Source organism: Loa loa (assembly GCF_000183805.2).
Source record: "Loa loa unplaced genomic scaffold supercont3.55, whole genome shotgun sequence".
NCBI classification, from domain to species: domain Eukaryota; kingdom Metazoa; phylum Nematoda; class Chromadorea; order Rhabditida; family Onchocercidae; genus Loa; species Loa loa.
Genome location: NW_018108235.1, coordinates 231,821 through 252,499, shown reverse-complemented (window position 1 = coordinate 252,499; position 20,679 = coordinate 231,821). Strand labels below are relative to the sequence as shown.

At 33.8% G+C, this 20,679-nt stretch overlaps 5 protein-coding genes across 5 annotated transcripts; 4 read left to right on the top strand and 1 right to left on the bottom strand.

The window, feature by feature from the left end:
* Positions 1 to 56: 56 nt before the first annotated feature.
* LOAG_00558 (hypothetical protein) lies at positions 57 to 515 on the top strand (the record flags this gene model as incomplete). The annotated part of the gene is made up of 2 exons (XM_003136098.1): positions 57 to 182; positions 297 to 515. The coding sequence occupies 2 exons, from the start codon at positions 57 to 59 to the stop codon at positions 513 to 515; spliced, it is 345 nt and encodes a 114-aa protein (XP_003136146.1).
* Positions 516 to 5,164: 4,649 nt separating this feature from the next.
* Positions 5,165 to 8,417, top strand: LOAG_00557 (hypothetical protein; the record flags this gene model as incomplete). The annotated part of the gene is made up of 8 exons (XM_003136097.1): positions 5,165 to 5,312; positions 5,812 to 5,954; positions 6,149 to 6,245; positions 6,748 to 6,857; positions 7,126 to 7,242; positions 7,579 to 7,683; positions 7,921 to 8,031; positions 8,247 to 8,417. 8 exons carry the CDS (start codon positions 5,165 to 5,167, stop codon positions 8,415 to 8,417), a joined length of 1,002 nt encoding a protein of 333 aa, XP_003136145.1.
* A 1,240-nt stretch (positions 8,418 to 9,657) lies between these two features.
* LOAG_00556 (hypothetical protein) lies at positions 9,658 to 12,032 on the top strand. Its single transcript, XM_020445473.1, has 7 exons — positions 9,658 to 9,775; positions 10,178 to 10,275; positions 10,560 to 10,699; positions 10,814 to 10,896; positions 11,022 to 11,078; positions 11,180 to 11,312; positions 11,765 to 12,032. Exons 2-7 carry the CDS (start codon positions 10,224 to 10,226, stop codon positions 11,855 to 11,857), a joined length of 558 nt encoding a protein of 185 aa, XP_020304067.1. The 5' UTR covers positions 9,658 to 9,775; positions 10,178 to 10,223; the 3' UTR covers positions 11,858 to 12,032.
* Positions 12,033 to 12,432: 400 nt separating this feature from the next.
* On the bottom strand, positions 12,433 to 12,687 carry LOAG_00555 (hypothetical protein; the record flags this gene model as incomplete). Its single annotated transcript, XM_003136095.2, has 1 exon — positions 12,433 to 12,687. The coding sequence occupies exon 1, from the start codon at positions 12,589 to 12,591 to the stop codon at positions 12,433 to 12,435; it is 159 nt and encodes a 52-aa protein (XP_003136143.1). The 5' UTR covers positions 12,592 to 12,687.
* Positions 12,688 to 15,196: 2,509 nt separating this feature from the next.
* Positions 15,197 to 18,851, top strand: LOAG_00554 (hypothetical protein). The gene is made up of 7 exons (XM_003136094.2): positions 15,197 to 15,663; positions 15,860 to 15,934; positions 16,054 to 16,164; positions 16,419 to 16,571; positions 16,878 to 17,018; positions 17,216 to 17,306; positions 17,573 to 18,851. Exons 1-7 carry the CDS (start codon positions 15,481 to 15,483, stop codon positions 17,662 to 17,664), a joined length of 846 nt encoding a protein of 281 aa, XP_003136142.2. The 5' UTR covers positions 15,197 to 15,480; the 3' UTR covers positions 17,665 to 18,851.
* Positions 18,852 to 20,679: the final 1,828 nt, after the last annotated feature.

Here is a 20,679-nt window from a genome sequence, read left to right as displayed (position 1 = left end):
TTTTTTACTATTTTCAAACTTACTGTTTGATTTAATAAGGATTCACTTTCAAGCACATGAATTGTTATGTTCACAGATTTGTTCAGCAGTTTTTACCTGTGTTGTACGAAGTTACTGTTGATAATGTAAAATGGGCTAAATATTTCTGGGAATGGATGCTGATCTGCATTGGCTGCCAGTCGGTAAGAACTTAACCTTTTTTCGATGAAATTTTTGCTTATTTCTAAGTCGTCAGTATTTAGATGATGTCTATACTGTTTATGCTTTCTCATTTCTTTTTTTTTGACATCTGACAGTGTGAATATTTCCGAATCTTAAATGTTGCAATTTGGAAAGGTACCGCTTTGATGTCTTCAGATCGCTTCCAATCACTTATTGATAAGGTAAAAGTGATCCAATTTATCACGGTTGATGTAAGTATGCAAATGCAATTACGTGTGAATAACTTGATAACTGCTGATAATATCAAGAGCAAAACTGCGCGGATAGTGGGTAGAAAGCATAACAGACTGTAATTGAGCAGACTCAGACTCCTGTCGTCTGCTTTAGAACTTTGGAATGTTAATGTGGATTCATATGGCAATCAGCCTGAAATTTACAAACACAAGCAAGCATGGGAAATGTGTTATTCAAATAAAAACAAAGAAAAGTTGTTTGGATTAGATCTCTATTTGCAATAGCTGGAATGATATATATGGGTTTTCCGGCAAGCCATATTGTCATGTTATCATCGATGGTGAACTTTCATATTTCGTGTAGTGGAAAGGTAATCTGCATATAAGGATAACGAAATAGAATCTCCGAACTTTTTCTTGGAAAGTAATGATCGAGACAGATACTAAGTAATGCTGAAACTTGGTTATTACGATTCAGTAGCTTTCAGCTAATGTCGCAGGTCATAGTTCAATGTGCTTCTTCAATGAATTTTAAGCAAAAAATACAAAACGAGTTAATAGAAATATATAATTAGTTGCTTTAATTAAATGATTCTGACAGTGCCATTTACACTACTAGTGGGTTGCTTTACCTTCAGTTAATAAATATAACTTGAGATCTTTCAGTTCAATAACTTTGATGAAATAAAGTCGGAATGTAAATTGTAAAACTGTTGCAAAATGGGCTTCATCTTATTTTATAATGAAAAAGGTAACTAATTGTTGCACAAGAAACCTGAAACATTTTCTTATGCATATCTTTTATCTGATACTTTTTTAAAACTAAGAAAATGAGATAAAGTAAAATTTGTGTGTGATTTTTTGAAATTTTTGTTGGAAAAAGAAATTTTCCGTCATTTCTGTTAGTGTGGTCAATATGATACCCCAGATTTCCATCTGAAAATGAAATAAGTAAAGAAGGAGCATAAAGATGGAAATGCTTTTGAATAACTGAAAGCAATCGATCGTCGTGACAGTTACTTATAGGAGGGGTTTTATTCATTTTTCACAGTATGTTTTGTGATGATACTTTTTTTTGCAACATTTCGGTTCGCACTTCAATTCTTTTTAATTTGGTTTTAAATTTTTAAAAATTCGATAGTAAGTGCAGCTGCATGTAGATGTATTGCATTAATTTGTTGGCTCGTAATATGATAGCTTTCAGGTTTTTTCATATCCTTATACTGGCAAGATCTTAGATTGGAATATCATGCTTTTTTTTGGTGGATTTGGGAAGCAACTTGAATTAAAAGTCGAAGTTTTACTACTCGCTATTCCTAAAATTTTCACGCGACATCCTTTTTCTTTCCATTTAAACATGACTCATAATTTCTGGCGATATTTTGTTAACTTCACTTTTGAATTATCCCGCAACTTGTGGATGTGGAAGTTATTGCTCGTTTAATGTGATTTCTGCGATGTTTTTGATTTTCCAAAATTTCTGGCGCTTTTTTTTTTAGCCATTAAAATTTACTGCTGTGACAGTACCCACTTAATCAACAGGTTGTTTTTTGACAAAGCTAATTTCTGCTGAAAGTTTTCGTAAGTGCTTATTCCAGTACCATAGCTGAAATGGCAGTAGAGCAATATTAAGTGATATAATATGACATTCATATCTAAGTAATCAATTAATTAAACTCGGTTTTATACTCTCTTCTCAACGCCTCATTTCATTATTGATAGTAGGAAGTAATTTCTGCAAGCTGTACTCATTCTTCCTGTTCGATATATTACATAAGCACAACTGTCAAATATCTTTTTTTGAGAAGCTTCAAGGAAGGAAATTTGTACGAATGAAAGAGTTCGAAAGGAAGGCAAGGAAACAGAAATAGGTGAACGCTTGTCGCGTTCCGTTTGCATGTTGATCTTTGTGGTAAACGGGATCTTTTCTGGTTCAGTAGTCGATATTTTTGTTCACTCAATCACAGAAATGTAGTTTTGTAAACGTCAATCTAATTGATTCTCGTGAATCATCAAGTTTGATTCATCCTTATTCGGGTCGGATGATCCAACCAATATCATTTTTTCAAGCTGTAACATCTCGGTTCAACAGACATCATGAATTTCACATTACTTCCTGACGATCATTCGTGGTTCACCTATTACAGATACAATCGACGATAGAGAGAACGTTTGATAATTTCATTGCCTTCGGCAGTATTGCCTGACCTTATTTGAATCTTGAGAGAGATTGCATCATTCCGCTTCCTTTCATAATATACTTCTACCGACATTTCTGATTCATTTCAAATCTATTCATTCCTTTTTCATGACCGTTTTAACCTCTGTAATTACCCATCCTCCTCTCCCTCTCTCTCTCTCTCTCTCCTTCTCTCGACTATGTCATTCTACGTTCTGGTCCTGATTTGGTTGCCATTTAAACGATTAAAGAAGTCATTTAAAATTGTAATCCAGTAGCGCTGGTCCATTCTTCTTATTACGTTGGATACACATCTCCTTATGTCCATATAAATTTCCACTTTCATATCTTTTGCGCTCCGCTGGAAATAAGTCCTAAATAAATGGTCCCTTCCCCAATGCAAAGTTCAACCAGGGAGAGTATCCATAGTGAGGGCAGAAGACCTCCTTTAATTTATTTATTGATTTATAACAGTACCATATAATTCTTGATTGCACGACATTTTTCAAAGCAATTAATTGCAGCTATTTTGTAATCCAGATATGTGTCCCTGATTTTTGATTTGTTCAGGTTCGCAGTCTTAATGATTCAGAATCACTCATCTCAGTTTGTTGCTAAAACAGTTGTAGTATGGCCTCAAAAAATAGCCCTTTTGAACGTTGAAATAAATCTAATACCTAATTTTCTACCCATTTCATAGTTATCGGCTATAATGAAATCACTGTGAGATGAAATACACATTAGCTTTCTGGTTTGATTATCGCTGTTTTAGATACCACGTGTGGATATATTCGAAAGATCTGTGTTCAGTCAATGAAATTCTTGCAGTCAAAACTACAGGTCACAATAAAAAATAAACTGTTTGATCCTTCAACAGTTATTACCTTCCAGTTCTTTCGCACTATGTTCTGATTAGTATTCGATTACTTTTATCCAAGAAAAAAAAAATCTTTCTGGGTTTGATTATTCTTACGTTAACTTTATAAAAATTCGATAATCTGATTATTCTTTGATTTATTTATGATACGCTACTTTATATCATACCGGTCAATTTGCTATTAAATTAAATAGAGATATCTTTATTATATTTGCTTCTTTTTAAGATGAAACCTTTTGAAAATATAGCCACTAATGGACATTGCTTAATATATGAAAGATTCGAGTTCTGGTTAATGTATTTTTGTTTGATTCAAAAATGATTTGCTTTTACCAACAATCTGATTTATTTTGTAATTTGAGTTCCCCTAATCAAAACTATTAATTCATCATTAGGATTGTGAGGAATGCTTGATGGAATAAACAGTATTTTCCTGATACGGACATTCTGAAATAAAAAATTGATCCAACGTATGAAAATGAAGTGTGAACAACCAAGGAGAATTGGAAATTGTCAATCAAAAAACAACGCGAAGAATTGTTTTGACTTTTCATAAGACTGTAGAGGAATGATTGTTGCCGGAATTTAAAAAGTCACCTTCTGAATCCTTTGTGTTTGTTTGTAATTCTTGAAGATGACAGTTCTTAGAATCTCGATTGGAATGTGCACAATATTGTGGAAAAGTTATGAAAATTGCAAGTAAGAACAAAAAACTGAAGCATGGCGAATTCAAAAACGCCAAATTTTTTTGGTAATTTCAATGTTATCGAAATTCAAAATCTACAACTGCAATGCACACACGCGTTTTAAGCTTATGCTTTAAATTAAGCTTGCTTGCTTTGCTACTGAATTATCTTGAAGTTCCAACGGTGTACAAGGAAGGACCTGTTAAAACAATTTAAAAAATTAAATTTGCATAAAGTGAATTGATTACTTAGCTTGCAACTAAAGGCAATTAGTTTCAGAGCGATCTGGTTATATCATCATTACGATGATCCAATGCTGTCTGGCTTCTTTGAAACGAAAATTATTATTCGTATCTATCTCTGCTACTGACTTTGCATTTAACGTTACATCATAACCTTAACATTCTGATGTCAAATTCATGAACTTCTAAGGAAGATTGTTACAAAATGCTAAAGCTTTAAAATTAACGATTTTGGGTCAAAAAGTGCTTAGATTATAAGATCTTAATTCTATATACTACTAGAAATTGGAAACGCTTTTGGTTTCGAGCTTGGTTTTTTCTAAAATTTCTAGCAAGAAATCGTTTTAACAGACAAAACTCCTTGTTGGTATGCAATGAAAAAGTTCGCTGCAATGTTCTCTTTGTTTTATTTCCTTAGGTTACTGTATATCGCTTAACAATATGGAAATCAGTGATGGAGTCTTTAGGAAGTGAAAAATGGATTATTTAGTCAGGTCCGCTTTACGCGTAATTTTTAACAAGTAGTAAAGGAAGTACTGTTTAACAAATTGCAGATATTTGTTTGGAATAAAACCATTGGAAGCAGAGATTATTCATTTATTCCACTTTTTTTTTTTTTTTAAATAAAGGAGTGGACGTGTACGGTAAAAAAGCGGACCTTTAGAAGAAATGGACGAAAGTGTTGTAATAGAAATAGGAAATTATCAATTTCCACTTCAATTATTATCAAAACGTGAAATCTGTATTTAATGAGTTATTGACTCTCATGTTTTCAATTTTAGCAAATGGATCTGTCCACGATAAGCATTATTGGCTGGATTTATATAATATTTACCATATATCGTCTGATGCTTACACTTTACAATTTAGTCTATCCATTTTTCCTAGCCAAACCACGCGATCTCCACAAACTTGCTGGTGCTAAATGGGCAGGTGATTTTTTAAAAATCATAATTTACAAATTTTGCCATCTAATTTTAGCTCACTAGAGATGTTTAACATTTGACACACCACTGAGGAGTTGGAAATATAGTGGTAAACTAAAACTGAAAAATAGCAGTAATTACCTTCATATCTTTCTAATACATTCCATTATCGATATCATATATCGAACATGTGATATTGCATATGCTTCATTATGACTTATAGTCTGTTCTGTAATAAAGTTACATTCTTGACAAGACAGTTAATCGGCTTAATTCCTGCCTTCGCTTCTTTTCGCTTTTCATGAAATACAAATGGAAGTATTAGTTTGTGAAATAGTTAATGGACTAGTCATTGTGGAAGAATATTTAAGTATTGGGAAAAGGTACTGCTCAGCTTTTCTTTAACATTCGGTTGATGAATTACTTTCATTATAACACATATACACCTACTTTCTTAACTTGAAAGAAATCCTTATCTGCCTTGACATCGTAGAAGTTAGTTGCAGTAATTACTGGTGCAACAGATGGTATAGGTAAAGGATATGCATTTGAATTAGCAAGAAAAGGCTTCTCGATATTGCTCATCTCGCGCACACAGTCAAGGCTTGATGATGTTAAAGCTCAAATTGAACAAGAAACTTCTTCCGAGGTAATATAGCTCTTTAAATTTTAAAGTAAAGAATGAAAGACTACATAAATTTAATTTAAACTCACAGTTCACAACACTTAATTTGATGCATCAGAATTTGTTGCTTCTAAATCATCTTAGCAGTTGTGGTACCAACAGGAACACTTTCCTTTACAATCACAACGCAAATATACTTGAACGAATGACAATTTCAGGTCCGAACAATTGCTTTCGATTTTTCCAGTGCAGATATTGATTATTATGAGCAGTCACTGTTGTCACAAATCCGAGCACTCGACATCGGCATTTTGGGTAAATTTAAATTTCTCTTCTTGTTCTTTTTTCATTTTAGAATTTCGTATTTTTGAGAGTATGAACCACTCATTGATTTGTATAGGAATACTTCTATATATATGTATATATATATATATATATGTAAGATTGAGACGATGGAAAGATAAATGAAGGTGAAGTATTAATAAAAATTCTGTTGAAAGTTAAAAATGATGCGAAACGAATTATGAGGTGAACACTGCACTATTTAAATTTGTTCATCATAACTCGCATTTGATTGCATTCTTGATGGAATTCTATATGGAACTTTGGAAATAAAATAGGAAAAATTGAATTATTTTCGAATATAATTGCTACTATTTCAAATCTTCAATCTCTTTTAATGCGTTTTTTTTGAATGGATTTAAAAGGCTTTATTTTGTGCTTTTCCATACTCGGACTATTGCACGCTACACTTATGTTTTTCAATTTCTCGTAATTATGTTAAGTTGTGTTCCATGAATAATGACTGATTATTCAGTGAATAGCGTTGGATCTACATTCGAATATCCTGATCTGTACCACAAAGTTGACGGAGGTATCAAACTATTCAAGCATATCAGTGTAATTAATATCATCCCCGCAACAGTGGTAAGTATTCTTTCTCCTACGATAGTCATTAAGCACTTGACAGCTGAAAGGGGAATTTCTTTGTTAACCAAAAAAGCCCTAATTTCTACTATAACCTTCCAATAGAGATATTTACCTTATTTTACCTCGACAGAATGAGATTACTGGTGCAGTACGCAGTATAATGAGCCATAGCAACTGAAATTAGTGCTGAGCAAGTGTTAGGAAGTTTAAATAAAGATTAATTAAGTATTAAATAATCATTTCAATAAGCTAAGCTAATATTTAGCTAATGGCAGCCGTACTACCGCAAATGTATGAACGAGATTCAGGCATTATCATCAATGTAGCCTCATCCTCTGCATATTACAAATTACGTTGGTTCAGTGTTTATGCCGCATCGAAGGTTGTATTCCACGTTGTTTTCCTGTTCAAGAGGGATCAAAATTATTGTTAGTGTTGAGCACTTAACACTCGAAAACGGAACAGTAGTTTTGTACCAATTCCTATATGTCGACTTATAATGATAAGTAGCATGTGATGTACCGTCCTCTACTATTACCACTCTTTCTTTTTGATCAACCATTATTATTATTTTTTCTTTGAAAATTTCAAAGTGTATTTCCAGTCAAAAATTTTCAAAATTTGATTTATCCTCAATGCGTTCAGTTCAAAGTCTTATATTTTGCTGGTTTCGAAGCTATTATATTTCAAATAAGATTTGAGACCATGTAGGTTCCAGAAATACGTCTCTTGGTTAACGAAAATAGTGCAGGAAGAATATGCGAAAACCAATATTATAATACAGGAAGTGAATCCGATGATTGTAGTCACAAAACTAGCCAAGGTGAGTGGTATAGCCAACTATATTAAATTTAATATCTGCAGTTGAAAATCTATGTTTCTCCATAGAAAGGAAAAAAAATGAGAAAAATCCCTTAAGCAGGAGTCACCTTCTGCATTTTACTTAATACCAAAGTGGCAGATTGTTTCCTTGTGGTTTACTCATCTTCAAACTTTTCAGTTTATTCATTTAAAATGATACTACGTTTTCCCAATGAAATACGACTACTGTTCATTTTAGGTCAAAAGACCATCATTTTTCCGACCAAAAGCTGATGTTTATGCTAGATCTGCTGTCCGAACAATCGGAATCATAAAGCACACAACCGGATATTTTGCTCACCAGATAAAGGTTAACTCTCACCTCAAACTAAAATTTTGTAGGATTCTGTTTGAGTCCAAACTCCCCCAATTTTTTGAATGATTTACTAGACTAGAAATCGCCTTTTTACTCTAAACATATATCGAACCCTTAAGAGAAACTTTGAAAATAAGTTGGTGAGAAAGGAAAGCAGAAAACTCGAGTTGTTTCATATGTGCAAAGAAATGACTTCATTTTAATTTTAGGTGGAATGCCTCAAATGGCTACCGGAATTCATCGCTGACGCAGAGATTCACAAACGAATGATACTTTTCCATAAGGTAATGGTGGCCAGAAAGATGCGTCAAGCTGCTATAGCTGCGGCTGCTGATACCGACTCAGATGCCAAAAATACGCGCACAAAACAACATCATTAGTGACTAATGCTTAATTATTCGAGCTTCTCACAATGTCTCTAAAGTTTAGAAATCGTCGTGGTGAGTATTTGCCATGAAAGTTCTCCTGGTAGGAGGCTAAATTTGGTTCAGTTCGATTTTGTTCAGTTTTGTTGTTGAAAACTGGAATATTCAAAGTTCTCTAGCCCAAAATCTCAAAAAATCCTAAAGGTTTAAATAGTTTTCATTAGGTAGAATGTTAACGATTAGAAGAATCGAGAAAGTAATCCCCGTTAAAGGATATGATGATATTATTCAAGTCAAGTTTACAAGTCCAACCAATTTTCTAACCACCACTGGCATTGCTTCTGAGGAATGCAATAAAACTAAACGTAAAACGCTGTGTTCTTGAAATAGATTGGAGTTATATATCAATCTCAAACAATTATAATTGTATGCATTGAATCGTAACTTCTTTGTAATTTGAAATGCTGAAATGATTTATTAAAACAGTCAGAAATAAAAATGTTTCTCATAAATCACTTCTGTCTGTATCTACCGAAGCTATTTCACAGTTGCAGCCCGCGATTGGTTCCATGTGTGAAAATACAGTTCAGATTAATGAATGAACGGTTATTTAGCATATGACCAAGTCCGACTTAAGCTAGAACTATGCTAACTTGTAAAACGTTGACAAATAATACTTCCTTTCTCACTTCTGAAGATTCCAGACTAACGAAGAGCTTAAACTGTATGGACTCAGACACAGTCTTCAGGTTTTAGCAATCTGTGAGTGATTAACCTTGTATTTTTCCACTTTCTGCGCAGCCATCTAATTGACATAACCGATGGGTTCCCCGAGAATGGCACCGATATTACAGATCCCTCAACCATGCCACACAAGTCCAATGCTTCGCTGTTGCCACCCGCCATAAACATTTCAGATCTCAGTTAGCCAAAGCCTAAACCCCATCCCACCTCAGTATCGAGACTTGATCAGATACACTAACACTGAAGAACTGATGCGTCTTGTAGGGATTATGTGACGTATTTTACAGCGCAATTTCACTCGGAATGCAGTGGTGGTTGATAAGAGTGACAAGGGAGCCGCGTGGAGATGGTGTTTTTAGGTTCTTATTCAGCGCAAGCAGATTTACGTCAGTCTTCATATATGTATTTAATCATTTGCTCATCTTAAGTACGCACATTTAAGGAAAGAGAGGAACATAAGTTCGAATATCTCGCTTTAACGTCGAAAGGCTTTAGTTTTTGTAGAAATTCACTTGTTCCACAGGGTTGCAGTTGGTTGATTCTACCCTTTTCTTACAAGGGTACGTATCTTCATATTTTGGTGTGAACATCTGGACTTTGCAGTTGGATGTGTCTTGTGCACGAACGCGGTAACTTTCCATATGCTTTTATTTTAATTTAATTTTCACGTTGTTTAGAGAACTCCGCAGTTCAGATATTTCTATATTAAAAATGAATAGAATTCATAAATTATTTTTGAGTTAAACAGTCAAAAATATCTGGAATAGAATTTTGTGGGAAAAGGGCTCAAGGAGCTGCCTTGGATGAAATAATTTTAAATTAAATATGGTATGGGGATATTGTAACTTCATTCTGAAATGAATTCTTTTGTCATTCATGAAATGTTTAAGGTTAACTCTAAATAAAGAAGACGAAAGATGATTTCGCCAACATTTTGAGATTTAGTTTCAGTCTTTAGATTTGAGAAAACCAAATAATTCTTATTTTTAGCTGAATTCGTTACTGGATTACTTAGTGCCATGTTTGTTTAGATAAATCATTTTCTACAAGAGAGAATTTATTGGAAAACGGTAGCAGATGGCGAATGCTATTCAACGAAAAATTGCTGTGATGGGTTATCCGTGCGTCGGTTAGTTAATATTCTTTTTTTTTGAATATTATCACTAGTAATGATGAACAACTAAGTGACGAACGGAACCTTCTGGATGCAGAAACTTTGGGTTTCGTTTACTGTATGCAAGGAATAAAATGAATTTACCATCATTGTCAGTTTATGTTTGATGAAAATGATCAACACACATTATGTTGCGTTCTAATGCAGTGAAAGAAAAAAAGCAATATGTGAAATATTTAGCAAATCACGAAACCAGGACATGGTCGGAATATTTGGATTACTTTTCATTTTATTTTTAGGAAAATCTTCTATCACATTACGATTTGTGTATGGTAATTTTCCAGACGCATATGACACAACCATTGAGGATATCTATACGAAACCGTATAAATTTAATGGAAAGCAGTTTGCTCTGCAAATCACTGACACTGCGGGACAAGTAAGCCTATGCCGTATCATCATTGGGTATTTCTGTGAAATCAGTAACTCTCATCTTAAAATGATAAAAATTTCGAACTATCTGGTTTGAAACGAATTTTTCCATTCTTTTTAGCAAGAATTCTCATTATTTCCACGTAGCTGTGCAATAGATATTGATGGATATATCCTGGTTTATGCGATTGATGATCGAAAATCGTGAGTTAACAAGATTTTTTTTACTTAATGGTATTATTATTGACTGTTAATTTCAACGACAGTCGTGCTATTACATTGAGAGAATGCTCTATTTATATGTGAGCACTAATGCTTTTGTTTTACAGATTTGAAATAGTTCAGTCCATTTACGATAAAATAATGGAAAATCTCGGGGACAAAAAGTGAGTGATGAGATTTTCGGTGTTTGATTGCTAAACTTTCTGAAGACATACATTTCTTATTGAAGTTTTGGCTTCGGATAATATTGAACTTTAATTCTTAGCATACCAATTGTGGTTGTGGGAAATAAACTGGATCTGCACTTCAATGCACGTCACGTTTCAACAGAGGAGGGACGACAGTTAGCCGTTTCTTGGAATGCTGCTTTTTTAGAAACATCGGCAAAAGATAATACAGTAGGTCACCGATGCATTTCGTTCTGGTACGTTTTTTTTTTTTTTTTTTTGCAGAATATTTCACAGAACTTTATTTGTTATTTCCTGAACTTAAATAATGAAATTGTGAAAAATCCTTGGATTAATAATGGGATGAATATTCATCAGATAGAGGGTTACTAGGTTTGAAATAGTACGGCGCGATCCAGGCAATCTCGTTGTTAATGTACAACACCTAAATGTTTGGATCTAGTGTATTATTATGAGAAAAAGATTAAATAATCATACATAATGAATTTCTTATGAATATTTAAAAGCAACTCAACCATACTATAACTCGGTAGTTTGTGAATTGAGGTGAAGTCAAACTGATATTGGTATGATTCAAGTGAGGCATAACTAAAAATTACTGGAAAAAAAATTCATACGACTTGATTCACTACTCATTTTCTAACTTCGGATAATTTTTACAGTCTGTGGAACAAATCTTTGATTGTTTGCTGCGTGAAATTGAAATTGCAAATGGGAATATGAAGCGAAACCAGAATGGTTGTGTACTTTCTTGAAATTAATAAAACAAAGCAGCTTCTGTGCTAGAATGAGGAAGTTCCATTTTAACGCTGCCAGAAATCAATTTTACGCTCATTTGTAAATTATTGTAAATATAAGTCTCGTCGTGTTATTTATTTTGGCCTGTTTTTACAAACTTAGTTATTGGAAAAATTCTGCTATGAAAGTTTAAATTTAATGACTCTGATTTAACAGCCTAGTCGATGTCATCGTGTACATTACACTCAAAGTGCATTAAAGGAATATGTTAAATAATTTGTTGATACAAGTAATAACTTTGTGTTTTTTAACTTCCAACATGTTTGTATTATATATGCTTATCTCTTCACTTCGTTTTGCGTCGAAAATTATAGATATTTTTTATTGCTGTACAAAGAACTGTTTGGACAAAAGCATGCTGCCGTCTCAGAAAACGATAATTTTCTGTAGAGATAACTGCTACAAATACAAAAGTCAAAATGGTCCCTGGTTAAGAAAGGGTTTGGAACCACTATTGTTAGGCGATCAGTTGGCACTTTTATTTCGTTTTCTTTTTCATTGTTTTCCCATTACTCCCTGTTGTTTTTTTTTTTTAAATTCTTTTTCGTGCATCACGAGCACATTTCTTATTATTTATATCTCTTGGCGACATCATGCCATTGCCATTTAATGTTCTGTCCACTTTTTCGGTAACTGTTGGATCGTGCAGATGTTCACAAGCTTGTTTCCAAAGCATACCTGGTCTTGGCATTCTCGTAAGTGTACACAAGATTTCCTTGGAAATTCTTGTTCTCTTGCTTTTCAATATGAGTTTGATCCTTTTGATTTTTGTGAGTGGAAGACGGAGAATTTGAAAGAATTATTGTTTCCTGAGGGGACTTAAATGTTAATTGGCTTGTGGGAAAACGGTTTCTGTGTTACTGTGACTAGCAGTCTGAAAAATTCTTCAAGGCAATTTTCGCTCTAAAACAGTGCTTTCCTGTCATTTTTATTGGATTTATCTCGGTTTGTTTTCTGATGTCTATGATTTGAAATGGTGGCTTTGTTGTCTGAAAGAGAACTTCGAAGAAGCCAGTGCCAGTGTGATGACTGATCGAGATCGATCAAGAAGCTGAGTTCGGTGTTTTTGTTGTTTTTTACATATTTCATAAAATTCCGTATTCCTCTGGCCGAAGTGTTTGTTTTGTTGCGTATTACTTGTTATTTCTTGTTTAGTTCAGCTTTTATTAAATTTCGTTAGTTCACCTGTAAGTTGCTCATTTATCCCGCTGAAAGTATAGATATATGATATCCGTGATGAAGTAGAGGAATGAGTGGAAGTTCTGTTGAATTGTAATTATTGGAAATTTCGATATGTAAGCATATGTAGCGGATCAAATTCGTCGAGAGTACAAAAAAAGCTTTTGTGAAAACGAAAGGAGATGAGGCGGGAAGACGAGAGATTCCTTGCAGGAATCAAAGAAAAGGGAAGTGAAAGTGTAGAGATGCCATCCCTGATAATGGTTCATAATGAAATGACGTAGAAATGATTTTATTCACAGTCATTGCTTTTATTGCAGTTTTTATGATTGAATTCGAATATATTTATCTATTTTTTTATATTTCAGTTGGTGTTGTTTGGCGTGAGGATTGATAGTTATTGACGTGATTTATCCTATCATTTAGAGAATGGAATTATCGAAATGTATCATCGTTGTGTAAGGTTGATTGGGGAAGTCTTACCTACATATTACCCCTACCTGTCGGATGTAGTCTGCATTATGTTAGGGAAGAAGTTCCTGATTATCGTATTTATCTCAGTCTAAGCCCCAACAAATCCTATTCCTGAACTGCGGTTCACCATGAATGTTGCGGGATCAACAGCTTACTGTGTGCAGTCTATAGTAAATAAACAATTCCTTATAGCTGGATTACTTTGTATTTTATGGAACGGTGGCTTTTAGCTTTCTTCACCCATTAATAGTAATTTTCAGATATTGTAGGGGTAGGTCTACTCATTTCGCTCGGGGTCAAGGATCCATCCTTGACACCCTAAATACTATTGCATAGAACAACAAGATTAGTTATAAATAATCTCCCACAGTAATGTCTCGGAGAAAATCCCGGAAGAATTCAGGTGTTTCACATTATATTGGAGGAGAAAAGCGGCTATTATGAACCGGCGACCTTTAGATCTTCAGTCTAACGCTCTCCCGACTGAGCTGGTATAGTATTACCAGCGGGTCATCATATTTATTTCAGATGATGCCAGAAAGTAATAATATGTTTGTTTCTGGATCGAATAGTAATTGTTCTGTGGCCACTTCAGGTAAGCAAACATTCGAGATATTACTCCGTAAAATATTAAGAGTCGAAAGTCAAGAAACATCGAGCTGTCGTTGGTAGATAAATTTCGGAATTACGCTGGTGATTCTTGTAACGGGAAAGATTGGGGCTACCTAAATCTTTATTGACATTATATAAAAAGCGAAAAGTCCCTAAGCGACAATCGAGACAACAATCTGTTACTCTGTATAACACAGCAATTTTCTCTGTGCTGTACAAATCATTCATCAAAGTGTTGTGCAACCACTCGTTATCGTGTTTGTTGACATTTTTGTACTCACTCTAACTTCATGTTAACATTCATCCTAACATTATTCTTTATTTCTCTTTTCAGTTTCAATTCTTTCATTCTCTTTTCAGTTTCAATTCTTCCATTCCATCCATTATGTTTTTTCTCTTCTCTCCTTGGAAGTCTTTGATAACTTGATGTTTACATTTGATAATTAGATTTATATTATCATACTGATGCCGTTATACTGAGTCTCTACTGTTCTGTCCACGGCGTAATCTCTGTTCGCAAAATTTACGAGAACTCAACAGTATTATTTGATCATTTCTGTGGAGAAAGTGTACGAATAACATTCTGTTTCTTATTTTAAGGTTGTAAGTAAAAGATATGTGTTTCTCTCTATTTGTTACTTCCTGCTTCTTAGCTAACTTATGTAAATGTTTAATTATTTTAGTCCGTAAGTTTTTCAGCTCATAATTTTGATCTCTAAGTGAAACTGGATAGGTTTTAATTTCAGCTTCGGATGGAATGCGACGATCTTTTTCACCATGTAACACGTAAGATTTCAAATACATAGCGGTTTTGATATTTTTTTCCGTGTAATTTGAGTTGATATTTTCCCAGAATTCTTTTTTGGATATAAAATTGAACTAATGTCCACCGGCGACAGGTTTGGCATCAAAGTAGAAACATATTTTATTGATTGGTTCACAAAGAAACATTAAAATTATTTGGGTAGTTTTATTTTGTAGAGATTTTGTTTCGAAATATGCTCTCATTTATTATAATACAGATTTTCGCTGCAATTAGAATTCCATTTCACAAAAACTTTTTCCCTTAACTGAATTTTGTGTTGAATTTGAGATTTGAGCAGTCTGCTAGTTTCTACTGTTTCTGTGTATCCCTTAGTAGATAAGAAGATAGTGGGTGAGTTCCATCACTACAAGTAGAGGTTCGAAATGGTCGTCGTGGTCGAAAATTCAACACTTTGTGAGCATCGAAGTGTTGTGAACTCATTTTTTAACCAAGAAACGAATTTTTCATCAGCTGTTTTTAGTGCATTTGAATAAAAAAGTTTTTATAGAAATGAAGTACTTTGAGGTGATGTTTGGAATTTATTTTGATCGTCCTGAAAAAGTCTTCCTGTTCTTGTTTACCACTTTCAGACCCGATCTGGCGCAGATGGCTGCAAAAATAGATTCACTGAAAAAATGGACCGTTTCGACTTACAAAACAACGAAACAGTCTATATGTGAAAATTTAGGAAAGGTCGGGAGTTTTTGAAGTTCTTTATATAATTTCATTTGTTTTTGTTGAACTTCTCATTCCATACTTTATCGCTTTTTTTTTCATTGTGTTCATCTCTTATTTTTTGTTTATGATGCAGTGTTAATCCTATTCTTTTATACTTTTTTCTGAAGACATTAAAATTAATGTTGCATTTATGTGTGTTTAGTACTTCTAGGTAGAACGCACAGTTGACAAGGAATTAGAAGAACAAATCGAACAACTAAGAATATTACACAAGTATTACAACCAGGTTTATTTTTTTTTTTGTTGTTAATCGCTTACAGTTTTTGGATATTTGCTTATTATTTGTTTCGTTTTTTCAAATATTTCTGGAAGGATTTGAATTGAGTGAATTTTGATTTTTTGCAGGTGTTAGCAATGTCAAAATTGTTCACTTCCAACTTTCATCGAATGAACGAAGCGCAGAAAGGCTTAGCGGAATCTCTTTACCAACTCTCACTGAAAGAAATGAGTTTGAACGTGTGTTTATCTTGGAAAATTCTCCGAACACATTAAAGCTCTTCTGTAAAAAGCTTTTCCTTGTTAATCGACTATTGTGTTTTGATCAGTCCTTTCCTTACTAACTATAAGATCCAACTGATTATAATTATTATGAAATTTTTGCTTTATTTGAAACTACCGAATCCTGGTTTTCAAGTTGTGAAATGTTAGTTTTTGATAATATCCTTGAAATTGTAAGAATAGCTGAGAACCTTTTTTATAAACTTTTTTAGGCAGAGTGCTCTTCCAACTGTGATTCATTGCGTTCGATGGCACATAACGGTGAACTTCTAGAACGAGCTTTGTCGTTTTTTCTTTCATCAATTAAGACATTGTCCGAGAAGACATTTGAAGACACAATGGAGACAATTCATAATTATGACCTGGTTTTTCTTCTCATTATGAGTTTATCTCGTTCTATCTTAATTGCAATCGATAAAATCTCGTCATTTTCTGAAGCTTTATTAGACAACAAAATGCATTCCTTTGGTATCGAGTTGTAAACTGCTCCTATCGTTTTAACTTAACAATGGTTTCTTATGGCGGAACTTTCATAAATTTATCAGTTTTTAAATTGATTCCCAGATAATAGCAATTTGTAGAATCTGGACATAAAAAATTGTGAAAAAGACAGTACAAAAGCTGGAACGAAAAAATTTTCATCGATCACACAAATAATATTCTCATTATAGGCTCGTTTGGAGTATGACGTGCATCGCAATGAAAAAGCAGCGCTACAGCAATCAGGTGCGAGTTGTGAAGCAATTGCAAGCGTTGATTTTCGATGTAATAAGCATCGTGGAAAATACGAACAATTAAAAGCTGACGTAAAGGTCCTTTTCTTTCTTTTCTAGTTCATTCTTGATTCAGTTATCAAAGCAAGAATCGATGTTCATTGAAATCTGTTTGCTTTGACCATTATTTGCTAGATGTTGAGGCAGCTGGCTTTTTAGCCAGCTTTTCTTCCCTAACTGAGAACAAAACGCGTTATCATTCTACCACTGGATAAGGTTATAGTTTTGATTTTTAGGTAAAACTGAGACTATTGGAAGAAAACCGGTGGAAAGTAATACGTAAGCAGTTATTGCTTCTTCATAATGCCTTGATAGCCTATTCTTCAGGTACAATTTATTTGCTGCATTTACATGCTGACTGAGTTAAATCAGAACTGTTTTGAGGGTATCGTTTTTAATCATATCAAATAAGTGATTATGAAAATTGGTATTGCAAAAGAGCCTTTTGGAAGCTTCTGTAATATATGTAGAGATATATTGGTTAGTTATTCTCGTGAAGGTGAGGTTTAAGTTGATAGTCGTTCTGGCACTAAAACTATGTTTTGCGAAAAACTCCCAATGTTTTAACCAACAAAAATTAATTTTACATTTAGGCAATGCGAAGGCTTTGCAGTCAGCAATGGAAAATTTAAATTTAGGCGAGGCGGCAAGTGACGGTGTTGCTTCAACATTTTTGGAACAGTGAAACAAATGTCTGTTGTAGACAAACAGTTTATTCTGGAAATACCCGAATTCAAATTCAGCTCGTTAGCCTGCTTCGTAGTTTAGGCACGATATCAAATCTTTTTTTCTGCATTTATATGTGGGTGTCTTTGTTAAATCTCATCCAATTAATTACAATCATACGATTACGCAATTATACAATTAATTAATTATAAATAGGCGTTGGAGGTTTGAAAACAGTTTGAATTACCTGTCATTCCTGCAAATGAGTAGTAAAACGAACCATAGTAGTGAGGAATAATTTGGCTGAAACAGCATAACAGGATAAAATATTATCATCGAATTGTTTCTAAAAATTTTTATCATGACCGCTTATCTATCTTTACCATTAACAGTGTAATTTATTTTTACTGTATTCGTGTTTTTCTGCACCTCTTTGTATGTAGCAAACAGTGCAAACAGTTGACAAATTAAAGACAATTTAGCTGCTTTTCACTGGATTTATAAGCTGGAAAAAAAAGTGCTTTAGCAATCACCAAGCTTCAGTTTTGGGTACCTATATGACGACTGCAATTTACTTACCATCAATGGAATAAATTATGGTTTGAATCTGGTTATTCTTGTCTGAACTTTGCAAGATGTCGCTGTTCGCAATACTGATTAGCTATTCCGATCATGAATCCATGTTAAATTTCGATCTTTATCTCGACGAGCGATCATGCTATGGAAGTATTAGTAGTAGTAATGCCTATGCGTTCATCTTAATTAGATATTGCTTACTGTTCGTTTCGCATGCTGTTTCGATTAATCTGTCTTCTTCAGTTCTTAGCTATCGTTTCAAAATTGTTTGTTCGAAGACTTTGGAAGGAACTTGGGAAAGCAGTGCTCCTAAAGCCAGTTTAAGATGGAGGACATACGTTTCGATCTTGTAAAAAGAAAATATAACTAAGCTGGAAAGAATGGAAATAATGCTTTCCGTAACGGTACCCTGTACTCAATTTTGGTATCGTGCTAAGCTGTTTTTCCGAATTTTTGGAGAAAAACGGCTTAAACAGAGAACGCGTATAGAAGTCCGTTGTGAAATGCTTATCGCTTCATGAGTTTTTTTTTTCAAATTATGTCTCAAATGATAACTTCAGTATTGTTATTTACTCACATCCATTATAAGCACTGCTTTATATAAAATCAAATTAAAATGAAGGGGAACCATTGTTTACGTTTCAGTTTTATGCCTCTTATTGATGCTTCGTCTATATCAAAATTATCAATGAGGAACAAAAGTTTGAGAACTGAAGAAATAGTTTCCGTGATCAAATCAATTTCGATATGAAAGTAAAGGAGTGGTGTAGTAATGGACAGATTTACGGAGGTAAAATAATAAATGCTGGATGCATGAAAGAAAAAAAGTGGGATCCGTTTTTTCGTGTGACTTTTTCCATGGAAGATAAATCTACGATCTTTTTCATCTTTTTCACCAATAACTGGGCCAGTAACTGATACGGCATACTGATCTTTGAGCAGGAAGAGCAATTATCAACCACTACGTCAATAAAGTGTACTGGAAATAGGCTAGATATTTTGAAAATGTAATGTATGCGTCTGCTTCAGACGATAAATAAGCGATTGCAGTGGTAGGGACAGTGGTAGTTGAAAATGCAGCGATGGAAGAAGTACCGGTCCACAGCGGTGGATGACGATCCCCGTTTCTACATTGATGATGCGTTTATTCAGATTTTTTGAGTAATCTTCATATCTTTGTTTCTCCCAGATCCTCCGTCTATACTTCGTCGAATTCCCTAGTTTTCAATTCACCCTCGATGCCACTGCACGGATTTGTTGATCATATTGATCACTGTGTTGCCTTTATATTATAAACTATTACACTTATAAAACTCCATCTATTTATTTAACGTCAAAAATAGAAAACTTCCAACTTTTGAATTTCGATTATTTTCCCTTCTATCGGATAAGCATTTTGGAAAAGAAATTGACGAAGCATGCGCAAATAACCGTCTACATCTTGATCGCTTGCAATTTCTTGATGCAATAAATTTGTCTTTTGAAGCATTACACTATTGCACTTCTCAATATTGTTAAATAAATATCTCTTTCCATACGGTTGCTACGCTCTTCAAAGTTTGTCAACTCTACAGAAATTACATTATCGGTTACTTTGTCGTGTTTTATCTCTCCACTTTTTCAATCCTTCATTTTTCCATATCTGCACTGCTTTCTGTCCTTTCTAAGTTCCTGAGAATTCCCATCGGTCCTATCTTAAACAGGTTCAGTTCGCATTTCTTTCCTGTTTGCTCCAGCTTATATCTTTGTATTAGCTACTGCTACTCCTGGAATGCAGCATTATCAGGTTTGATTTATGAGTTCCGCTCATATTTTCCTTTCCTTAGAAATCTTTCTGTCATCTTCCAAGAGGAGGAAGAGAACATTCTTTCATTCGCAACACAAATTCCCCTACTTCCGTTGGGAGTGGCATTGAATTATGGAACATCCCCTCAACTTTCCTCCAATTCTTGTTGATATTTCGTAATGCTCAATGATAAGCCATAACCCTAAACAGGTTATTTTGCATTTCTTTTATTTTTTCTTTGGATTTCCGAAATTTCAATCTCGATTTTTCCTTCCTTCTATCTAACCAAATGAAGCCAATAAAATTGGGCTTTTCTTTAAAAAGGTCTCAAATTTGGACCATACTTAACACCAAAAGACAATATTTAAATTTTGGTTGTATCCATCCAATATTTAAATTTTGGTTGTATTCGCGGATTGTTTTAAAATCCAGATTGATTGGAAAAAAAAAATTCTCAGATTTCTAATCTTTTTGGATAAGACTCGATAAAACTCGAAATTTATTAATAATCACAGAAGGAAACTCACCTCATAAACTTTTGTAAAGAAACGATTGCATCTATACAGTGGATGAGAATTAGTTTTTGCAAGGGTTTGAGAAATCGCAGAAAAGTAACTCTTCTTGATACAAAAATCAAAGCTATTCTTCCGGGATACGTTTTCTAATTAGACG

What these genes read in the sequence shown, in the direction of transcription:
- LOAG_00556 (XM_020445473.1), top strand. Translation starts at nt 10,224, where the DNA reads ATGGCGAATGCTATTCAACGAAAAATTGCTGTGATGGGTTATCCGTGC. An exon ending in TCACTGACACTGCGGGACAA is followed by an intron (nt 10,700 to 10,813) that starts GTAAGCCTATGC and finishes CATTCTTTTTAG; the next exon opens with CAAGAATTCTCATTATTTCC. An exon ending in CATCGGCAAAAGATAATACA is followed by an intron (nt 11,313 to 11,764) that starts GTAGGTCACCGA and finishes TAATTTTTACAG; the next exon opens with TCTGTGGAACAAATCTTTGA.
- LOAG_00554 (XM_003136094.2), top strand. Translation starts at nt 15,481, where the DNA reads ATGAAGTACTTTGAGGTGATGTTTGGAATTTATTTTGATCGTCCTGAA. An exon ending in TACACAAGTATTACAACCAG is followed by an intron (nt 15,935 to 16,053) that starts GTTTATTTTTTT and finishes GATTTTTTGCAG; the next exon opens with GTGTTAGCAATGTCAAAATT. An exon ending in CAATTCATAATTATGACCTG is followed by an intron (nt 16,572 to 16,877) that starts GTTTTTCTTCTC and finishes TTCTCATTATAG; the next exon opens with GCTCGTTTGGAGTATGACGT.